We start from the raw sequence: 10,041 nt of genomic DNA on the forward strand, positions 1-10,041 counted from the left end.
TTCTGAAATGTTGCGCTTTCTTGTGGTACTTGAAAGCTGAAAACGCCCTCCTGTGAGATGATAATTTCAGCAGTGGCCCCCAAGCTTATTAGAGTTGGAGACCCCTGGTGTAGAGGCTGCTCAGCCCGGTTCCTCTGGTTCTGGTGCCTATTCCACCACCACTCTTGCCAGCGTTCCCTTCCCAGAGATCCAGCTCCTGTGCTAGTGGTGTAAACAGTGTTAGTCTGGTCTGGGCAGAAGTAGCTCCACGACTACCTAAACATTTCATAAAATATGATCCAGTTTCATGGACATAGTTGCATAATGCACTTCTCGCCGAAGACCGTACCTGCTCACCCAAGTTACAGGTCTGTATTTTAAGGTGAAATAGTCACGTAATGTTACTTTTAAATACTTCTACTTCATCCACTGACTGGAAATTTTCCACATCTTGTGAACTTTATCTGCAAATGGATTTTGCTCAGCTGTCATGTTTCTCTGTCATTAACAAGACATGTTATTACACGAATGAACTGGAAAAGCTCCATCTGCTGATGAGGATCACAAGATAGGACTGTAAATGGACCTTGTGTTAGGAATTTCGTGTGAGAAAGGAGCAATATTGTGTGTGCGTGTGTGAGTGTGGAGCGTAGGACAGTTATCCTGTCAAAGCAATATGTCAGCGTTACATCCACTAAATGTAATAAAAATGAAATTATACTTTTAAAGATATTGATGTCTTTACAAGCCTGTGAGATTTCTGGTCTGCCAGACATTTTGTATTCCCTCTCTGTTCCTGTCAATTAAAAGTTTGACTTTTGAACAAAACCAGCAGATAGTTTTGGTCTTTTTTTTTTGTAAGCAAGACAAAAATATTTGAAGTATTTTAAAGTTTTTGTTGACTACACTGATGACAAACACTTCACACGCCAGGGCAGCAGGGGGCGCTCACAACATAACAGCCTCCTGTGAGCTGCGAGTGTCCATATGCTACCAGGTCACCGTCTTATCCTGCCGGGAGGTAAACATAAAATGCAGTTACACTTTATAGTTGTGTGTAGTTTTACCTGGGATTAGAGGTTTATTGTCATCGGGCGTGATTTTGTTGATTATTTGTGCTAACAACGAACTTTGCTGTCAGTTGTGAGCAGGTTTTGTCGTAAACATGGCTCCAACGATTCAGACACAAGCTCAACGAGAAGACGGCCACAGGTAAAACATAACAATGCTTTAAGTTTATTAACCCATGTGGTTGTGTACATGAGACAATTCATGTTAACAATAATATTATCGAAGTTGTTTACGGACGTCGTCAACATCAGTTTAGCTGGGCAGCTAACTTGTCAGATGTGTACAACGTTAGCTAACAATGCTACTTAGCTAGCGAGATACACAAACAAGCGAGCTCAAACGTCAAGTTAAGACATGCTAACCTGCGTGCTAAGCTAACTTAACATGTTGACCTCATTATTGGCGGCAATGACCTTAGATAAGTATATAAGGTCTACCCAGTGAATCATTGTAACTTAAAAGCAAATCAAATCGTTAACATTGTGTACGCTAGCCAAGGCTAATTAGTCGGGAAGCTAGCTAAAGTAGTATTATAATGGCAGAAGAGTTATTTTGCTTTGCACTAATTTACACTGGCAAAGCTCTCTGTATTTCTTTGAAAATGTTTGTAATGAATGTAACAACACTTTAAACTCGCGAAACAATCGTCATGATTTTAACTAGAGCTCTACTGGTATTTGATCTTGGTCTCTAAACTTACTGGGGACTTCTCCAGTCTCCAATTAAAAAAAAAAAATGGTGCATGTCGGACAACATGTAGGCTGTTATCGATATATCTGTGATAGGCCAATACTGGCTGATAATATCAGGCAACAGATATATTGCTCAGGCTCTAGTTTTAATAGTATTTCCGTGGAAAATGAAGATTGTGATGTGAAAATCGTAATTCCCATAATATCATAATATCTATCAAAATAATGGGAATATAATTTGTTTTAGCCATATTGTTTTGCCCTAGTTTTGAGGGTTGAATTCACCCTCAAAATGTAGAGCGCTCAGTGGTCTAAAAACTGGAGAAATAAGTGCATTCTCTGTACAAAAAATGAAAACGTCAATCTATTCAGCTGAGCATAATGTCAGAGAAAATTAAAGAGATGTCACTTAGACATTTACGTCACACTCTTGCATGAGTTTATGAGCAATGATAACAAATCAAACGAATGTCTGTCTTCTCCTCCAGTCGGCCGTCCTCACATCGAACCGTTCCGGAGAGGTAAGAGATTTACTGCTGTCACGTATTTACTATTAGTCTGTAATCTGGAGTGTGCCTCATTAAAAATAAACAGTGAGGTATGCAAAAGTGTCTGGCAACTCAAACTGTGCATGTCCTGTTGTGTTGTGTCCGTGACAGGTCAGGGGTGGTCTGTCGAGTGAAGTACTGCAACAGCCTGCCTGACATCCCGTTTGACCCCAAATTCATCACATATCCGTTCGATCAGCACAGGTAAACATCCAACGTCTCCATCCGTGGAGTACACGCTGATGAGCTTGTGCACAGCTTGATGTTTGTTTTTTCTGTTGTGGCAGGTTCGTACAGTATAAAGCCACTTCTCTAGAGAAGCAACACAAGCATGAGCTCCTAACTGAGCCGGACCTCGGGGTCACCATTGACCTCATCAACCCAGACACCTATCGCATAGACCCCAATAGTGAGTCTCCAGTTGTTACATGTTATTCATCTGTTTTGTTTTTTTCAGAGGCAACACTGCTTTATCAAATATCTGTGCTGACTGAATCAAACTTTTACATTTTCAGTACTGTTGGATCCCGCTGATGAAAAACTGCTGGAAGAGGACATCCAGGCTCCATCCAGCTCAAAGAGGTACGGCTGCTAAATGGGCAGCATTATGTTGTTGTAGATTCACGTAGAGATCTTTTCTTTTAACATTTTCTTCTTCGCCTTTCAGGTCACAGCAGCACGCCAAAGTGGTCCCGTGGATGAGAAAGACAGAATATATTTCCACAGAGTTTAACAGATATGGTGTATCCAATGAGAAAGTGGAGGTCAAGTAAGTTGGCGACCTTAAAAGTGTTCACTTTGGACTTACCTGATTGTTGTGTTTTGTGTGTATAACCGAGACGTGTTTTGTGTTTAGGATCGGTGTGTCTGTCAAACAGCAGTTTACAGAAGAAGAAATCTACAAGGACAGAGACAGCCAGATCTCTGCTATTGAGAAGACGTTTGAGGATGCACAGAAATCGGTGAGTGTTTATATCACTCAACAACCTAAATACTTGTTGTTCCTTTTATATTTCAAGCAAGAGAAAAATGGACAGTAGTTTGAACATTGTTCTTCACAGGACTCCATGGGTCAACCTGCAAATATGGGAATGAATAAGTCAAACCCTTTTACCCTTGTTGTTTCTTTTCCAGATTACGCAGCACTACAGTAAACCCAGAGTTACTCCTGTGGAGGTATTGCCTGTGTTCCCTGACTTCAAGGTGAGCTATAATTTCATTATGATTATTGACTTTTAGAGTCACGGTGGTTGATCCGAAATTACCTGCCATGGGCACTGTGGTAGAAGTGCGGGTAAGGGAAAAGATGTGACAAACAGCTAGTTTATATTCTACAGTTGCTTTTTCTTCGACAATCCATCACTTTATGGATTCGGATAATCATATTTCGTACCCTTTCTCTTTCCCCAGATGTGGATCAACCCGTGTGCTCAGGTCATCTTCGACTCTGATCCTGCACCTAAAGACTTCTCAGGACCAGCCGGAGTCGAGATGATGTCTCAGGCCATGATCAGGTATCTACAAAACATCTGTTGTGTGGACGTGTGTTTCAGCTGTTACATGTTTGCATAGATACTGATGTGTTTTTCTTCGTTGCAGAGGTATGATGGATGAGGAAGGAAATCAGTTTGTGGCCTACTTCTTGCCCCATGAAGAAACACTCCGCAAGCGCAAGAGAGACTGCGATGAGGGGATGGATTATATGCCTGAAGATCTGTACGTCAAACTATTAAATCTTTTTGCTGCATGTAGGAATCACCTCGTTACTTTGCTTTGCTCATTTTAAGTTTTATTTTATGTTCTGTGTTTCAGGTATGATTACAAGATTGCAAGAGAGTACAACTGGAACGTCAAGAACAAAGCCAGCAAGGGTTATGAGGAGAACTACTTCTTTATCTTTAGAGATGGAGATGGTGTTTACTACAATGAGCTCGAGACAAGGTAAGACATCAAACAGAGAGGAGGCGTATTTGTTGTCGGGCTTCAACACGAAAAAGGGAGATCAGCTGCTGTGTTTTACATCATGTGTAGATTAAGCTTTAGAAAGTTTGGTGTCAACTGGCAATGCACAGAACAAGCAGCAGCACCACCATGATATATATGGTGCTTTCATTGGAAACTGTAAGAGCTTGTCCTCTGACAGCCTTTCTTCTGTTCTTCAGGGTGCGTCTCAGCAAGAGGAGAGCCAAGGCTGGAGCACAGTCGACCACAAATGCTGTGCTGGTGTGTAAGCACAGAGATATGAACGAGAAGGAACTTGAAGCCCAGGTGAGTGTACATGAACATGTTTCTTTTAGGTATTTGTACCACTTATTGGACGGTTGGAAAGAGAATTTTTTAAATTGGTATAAATATAATTATTTTCTTGTCTAACTAAAGGAAAATGTTTATTTCAATACCACCGTACTTATTTTTTTAAAAGCACAGTAGTTCTATCTACTATCGTAGATTTAAGATGTAATACTGATTAAATCTTCCACCAGATGTACAGGTACGCTTTCAACACTTGTACTGTTCTTGTGACTGATTCTCTTTCATTGTGGTTTTCAGGAAGCACGTAAAGCGCAGCTGGAGAACCATGAGCCAGAAGATGAAGAGGAAGACATGGACTTGGATAAGGACTTGCAGGACTCTGGTCAGTTTTCTTTTATTGTCTACCACTGCAATTGTCCCTTAATGCGTACTGATTTGGAACCTGCTGCACATTGATGGCAGTTGTTTTTTTTTTTTATTTATCAGTTTGTATTTCTGTCTTTAATGTATGAATTGTTTCCTCCAGGTGATGACAAGGAGAAGGGCAGCGGCAGCGAGGCAGAGAACTCCGGTAGTGAATCCGAGAGGGAAGAAGAAGAAGAGCGGGAACAAAGGGCAGAAGAAGAGGAAGAGGAGGAGGACAGAGAGAAGAGGGTGAGGAAGATGAGTGGCAGTGGAAGTGAGAGCGGCGAGGAGAGGACCAGAGAAATGCGAGACGAGGAAGAGATTTTCGGCAGCGACGACGACAGCGACAACGACGACGACAACGAGCCCAAGAACTCGGGCAGGAGCAGCGGGGAGGACGGCAGTGGAAGCGAGGATGAGGGACGGAACAGAGGGGGCAGCAGGAGTCGCAGCGCCTCTCCAGCACGCAGCGACCGCAGCAGCGAGCACTCGGAGAGGGCTCAGAGTGGGAGTGGAAGCGAGAGAGGCTCAGATTCCAGTGATGCCAGTGATAGTGAATGAGAACTGTGGTCTGGACAGCCAGGCGATGGCGGCCTGTCTTATCTGTATGTTCAGCTCCAGACACGGCAGTGTTACCCTGTCGCTGACCCTGATCTTAGCTCAGTGTGGGGCTGTAGTGTCTTGATGACAACAAATATCAAATTAAATTTTTGTGTACGAGATGCTCATTGGTTTTGGACCGTGGACATCTCTCTTCAGTCCAGTTTTTATCTGTAGATTTAAGTTGCAAACCAGTAGCTATTTGTACACCATTCCTCTGTTTTTTGTCTGTCAGATATTCAGTACAGGATCATGTAAAAATGTCTTTACTCTTTCAGCTTGTTGATGACGATGTCACGTGTTACGGCTTTGAAATGGATAATAAATTCAGGTAACATTTTGTAAGAAACCCAGTGGTCAAAGTTGTTTTTTTTCCCTCTGTAACTGATTTAAGGAACGTCCAGGCAATCTCATGAACGTAACAACTCATTTTACAATTATCCCAAGAAGTACAAGACAGTCTGTGCTCCCTTTGAAAATGATTTATTGTTTGATTTATACAGTTGAAGCTCACTAATATGGGATTGTTAATATCTAATGGATTTCAAACAGTAAATCATTAAATAGCAGTAACATGTACAACCATTGACAATGAAAATCTGACTGTGGAAGACTGATGGTATTGGAGATGTGGGAGATGTATATTTAGCGAAAGAATCCCAGCTTTTTCTTCAGCCATTCCTCTGTCAATTCCTCAGTGTTTCTTGTTTCAAAGACCTTGCAGGGTAAAACAGAGAAAAACACACTTAAAAACTGATTAACATGACATAAAATATTAAAGGTGCACTATGTAGTTTGGGGGAAGAAATTTTAATACGTTTTTCATGACTGAATTATCTAAATAAATAAAAATTGACTTTAAATGACAACACAATTTCAGACTGTTATACTTTGTTTATATTTGGCGGACCCTGCCACCTTTCTAGCCTCAAACTGTTCTGGGGACCTTATTTTCCTCTGAGAGAAGCTTGTTCATTCAGTTTGTATTATAACCTCATTAATATTGTAAATGTTAAAGTTTAAATGTATTCTACAAAACTACGTAGTGCACCTTTAAAGATGGTCAGAGATATTAATTCATCAATACATCAAAACAACATCAAATGACATCTTAAGACTAAAAGTCTCCAGTAAACATCAGAATGATACTTGATAACATGTTTCGACCAGCAGGTCTACATCACGGCTCCAAAAAAACAACTATGTGGCCCCACCTACAGTAGCCACAGCCAATAAGAGGCATTCACATGACCCAGTTACTGACATACCAGATGAACCAAATACAAGTTAATGAAGCAATGAAACAACAAGAGATGAAGTAACACAAAAGGTTTAGATGTTTACAACACAGACACCCATATACATAATATAATACCCCAAAAGACTTTAAATGTTGTAAGCATGTAAACCTTTTGTGTCATCTCATCTCTTGTTATTTCACTGCGTCACACATGGTGTTGTTGCCACTACAATAAAGGCTTTCAAACATTTCCTTCCTCAAATTTTGTTATTTTCAGTTTTGGATGGCCTGGATTGCTTGTATTAATTAAATAATTTTGATCATTTTTCAACATACCACTGGAGGATTGATAATCTATAGATCAGAATGTTTAGATATTTACCTTTGTGAGCTCTGCACACTTGACCAGTTCATTTTTGCTGCCTGCGTACATCATCTGCTGTTCTGTTTTGCATCCTGTTAAAATGAAATTAACACTTGTCTTGCAAGAAATTCTGTAATTTTTGAACAGTCAAACAAACATCGACAACCTCATTCCTGCAATAGATTTTAAAGGTCCAGTGTGTGGGTGTGTTAGTGGCAGCTAGGGGTGAGGTTACAGATTGCAATGAGCTGAAAACCTGTATCATATCACATCGCATCGTTTCGTATCGTATCGTATCGTATCGTATCGAAACGAAACGAAACGTTACGTATCGTATCATAATGTAATGAAAACACAATGATTGTTAGTTTCATACACTAATGAAAACATTACCAATATTATATTACATCTCTGCCAATAGAGCCCCCTAAATCCTACACACTGGACTTTTATAATGAGAAATGATACTTTTGATTTAAGATACTATAAACTTACCATTTGGACTGGAGTATATGAAACACAGAGGGTAAGAAACCCTTCCATCATCATGGACATATTTGTAGCTGTAGACGACGAATGTGCTCTACTGTCAAGGAAGTTCAGCCTTTTTCAGTGTTAAAACACAGATTTCACAGATCGACAGAGAATTAAAATAATATATTTTGAGTGAATTTAAGGATTTTCAGTCAGGATATCTGGGTTGCCGCTCTGGAAGTTCCTCTCGCAGCGAATCCATTGAAATGTCCTGCAAGAAAAGGTTGAGTCTGAGTGACTTTTAATTACGAATAAACCAAAAACTAACTAATAAAAAACTATCACATAAATGTACTTGCCTCATATTCCTCTTCCAGGATAACAAGTTGTTTCTTCTGGTCTATTTTCACTAAGAAACATCATGATTATTTAGGCTTTTGGTTCTGTTTTTATGTTTGTCGATGCACTGATATTTGTTTGGGATTTGAAATTTGTGTTGATCAAGTTACAGATGTGTCAGAGTGGAGATATGCAAGTAACAAACAGCACTTATCATTAGTATGGAGTACTTACTCACTATGGCGGCATTGGTGGTCTCTTTTCGAAATCTAAACTTTTTCAGCTTGGCTATCAGGCTTTCTTCCACTTCACAAACAACCAGAGAGCTCGACTGCAAGATGGCATTTAAAAACAAACAAACAAACAAATTATGTCAACAGAGAAATAGTCAAATGTCTCCTGGTGATCCTGTGCTTCTGATAAAGTTAAGCGGATTGGTCTACGGGGCCAGAAATAGACACAAAGAAAAGGCAGGAGTAAGAGACATCTGCTCGATCTGTTCAGATGTTGAGGTCTCTATCCACCTTGCATGGATGCATTAAACATTCATGACACTATTCTGACATATTGAGGGCAGGAAATGTTTTTCGCTGCAACATGCAAGAAAGCAGTTTCCTGTGTGAAAGAGTGTGGGGGATGGTCGATTTATGTCGCAATGGCAAAGTAAAAAATATATTTACACAAATATGCTGTGAATGACAGGTCATCGTATCCAATATATTTCAACAGAAAAGCAAAATCTTTCAAGCAATTGCATCAGTTTCACCTACCATTCTCAAAGGATCTTTTTCGGTCTTTCTGTCTTCAGGGTGAAACGCCCGTGTTGAAACCTGCCTGACAGCTAGTCTCACACTGTCAGGATCCTTAAGATGGCAAGGGGAGGGCAGGAACACAGCTAGAGCATGTTTAAGTTCTGCTTCCTGTTTCTAACACATAATAAAGATTCTCCCGTCCAGTCGTCACTGAATGCAAATGTAATGCATCAGGGGAAATATATGCATTCAAACCACTGAATCTCACTATGGCAGAATAGATTGTGTTTAACTTTAATATATCCACACTGTTTAAAAGGAAGGTCAGTTTTACAATACGTTGTCTGGTGTGATTAGGGCTACTTTCAGTTCCCATTACTATACAGGGACTTCAAATCGAAACTTGAGGAGCTTTAAAAGGTCCTCCGAGCTTTTAAAAACTAACAATACCACAATAGAATAACGCTGAACTTAAAGTAGTAGAGTATAGAAACATATGCAATGAAATGTAGGCATGTGGATTCACATTATTGAAGTGGATCAGGTTATAAAGATTAAGAGGATTAACATGTTTGATCGTTGCAGGTATGAGCTATGTGTTGGATTTTGGCTCACTTCCCTGCATGCTTCAACCTGAATGACGGATAAGTGCTCCTCCAGGTGGGGGTAATGAGCCTGAAAAAGTCAACTGGGGAGACAGTTATGTCCTCCTGGTAAATACCTTACATACCATTACATAAGGAGCAGTTGGTATACTGGTTTCTACTGGTGGACACTTGAGGCAAGTTCCAACAACTCAATCAGTGAGATGTCAGGCAGGTCTTTTGTCATTTACCTTAGTGAATGCTGTGGTGTGTTTTACTATTGATAGCTGAAAGCAAACACCTGATCTGACAGCTGATTACGGCCAGAAGACAGTATGCTTTCAGTCCACTTAGACTAATGCAGCAGTTTTGTATTCTGTTGTTTAGTATTGATTAACACTCAACAACATCCTCTGTACGGACGATCTTCAAAATAAGGCTATGTTGGAGATGACTCCCTTGTTCACTCGTCCATTATACCATAAATAATAAAGACTTGGTTGTTCACTCTGGTGCAGAATCAGCCATTTAATGAATAACTCTATCGTTGGAAATGAATTGACATAAATGTTAATAATTCATATTTATTAGGGCTGGCTGTAGCTCAAGTAGTCGGCAATTAATTGTAGAGTTGGCGATCCAATGCCCCTGGCCTTTATAAGACAGAGAAGCCAGGTGTTCACTTCTTCTAGCTGTTTAAAGGTGAGGATTAGCTGCTTTACATCATTATACATTAAATA

General features: G+C 40.1%; 2 protein-coding genes across 3 annotated transcripts; one reads left to right on the plus strand and one right to left on the minus strand.

Moving 5' to 3' along the window:
- The first annotated feature begins 914 nt into the window (after nucleotides 1-914).
- paf1 (PAF1 homolog, Paf1/RNA polymerase II complex component) lies at nucleotides 915-5,897 on the plus strand. 2 transcript variants are annotated; one of them, XM_084350534.1, is made up of 15 exons: nucleotides 915-1,000; nucleotides 1,121-1,191; nucleotides 2,231-2,263; nucleotides 2,402-2,494; nucleotides 2,578-2,699; nucleotides 2,806-2,872; nucleotides 2,958-3,059; nucleotides 3,147-3,252; nucleotides 3,425-3,493; nucleotides 3,701-3,804; nucleotides 3,890-4,006; nucleotides 4,103-4,231; nucleotides 4,453-4,558; nucleotides 4,841-4,925; nucleotides 5,070-5,897. In XM_084350534.1, the coding sequence occupies exons 2-15, from the start codon at nucleotides 1,145-1,147 to the stop codon at nucleotides 5,507-5,509; spliced, it is 1,620 nt and encodes a 539-aa protein (XP_084206660.1). In that variant the 5' UTR covers nucleotides 915-1,000; nucleotides 1,121-1,144; the 3' UTR covers nucleotides 5,510-5,897. The 2 variants fall into 2 exon arrangements, with proteins under 2 accessions (XP_084206660.1, XP_084206659.1); XM_084350533.1 differs by lacking the exon at nucleotides 915-1,000 and having other exon boundaries at nucleotides 1,007-1,191.
- A 118-nt stretch (nucleotides 5,898-6,015) lies between these two features.
- Nucleotides 6,016-8,956, minus strand: gmfg (glia maturation factor, gamma). The gene is made up of 7 exons (XM_084350816.1): nucleotides 8,736-8,956; nucleotides 8,200-8,296; nucleotides 7,986-8,035; nucleotides 7,846-7,897; nucleotides 7,648-7,728; nucleotides 7,171-7,244; nucleotides 6,016-6,265 (listed from the first exon to the last, which is right to left on the minus strand). The coding sequence occupies exons 1-7, from the start codon at nucleotides 8,736-8,738 to the stop codon at nucleotides 6,194-6,196; spliced, it is 429 nt and encodes a 142-aa protein (XP_084206942.1). The 5' UTR covers nucleotides 8,739-8,956; the 3' UTR covers nucleotides 6,016-6,193.
- Nucleotides 8,957-10,041: the final 1,085 nt, after the last annotated feature.

The sequence above is a fragment of the Pagrus pagrus genome (genome assembly GCF_965226575.1).
Source record: "Pagrus pagrus genome assembly, chromosome: 4".
Classification (NCBI taxonomy): Eukaryota; Metazoa; Chordata; class Actinopteri; order Spariformes; family Sparidae; genus Pagrus; species Pagrus pagrus.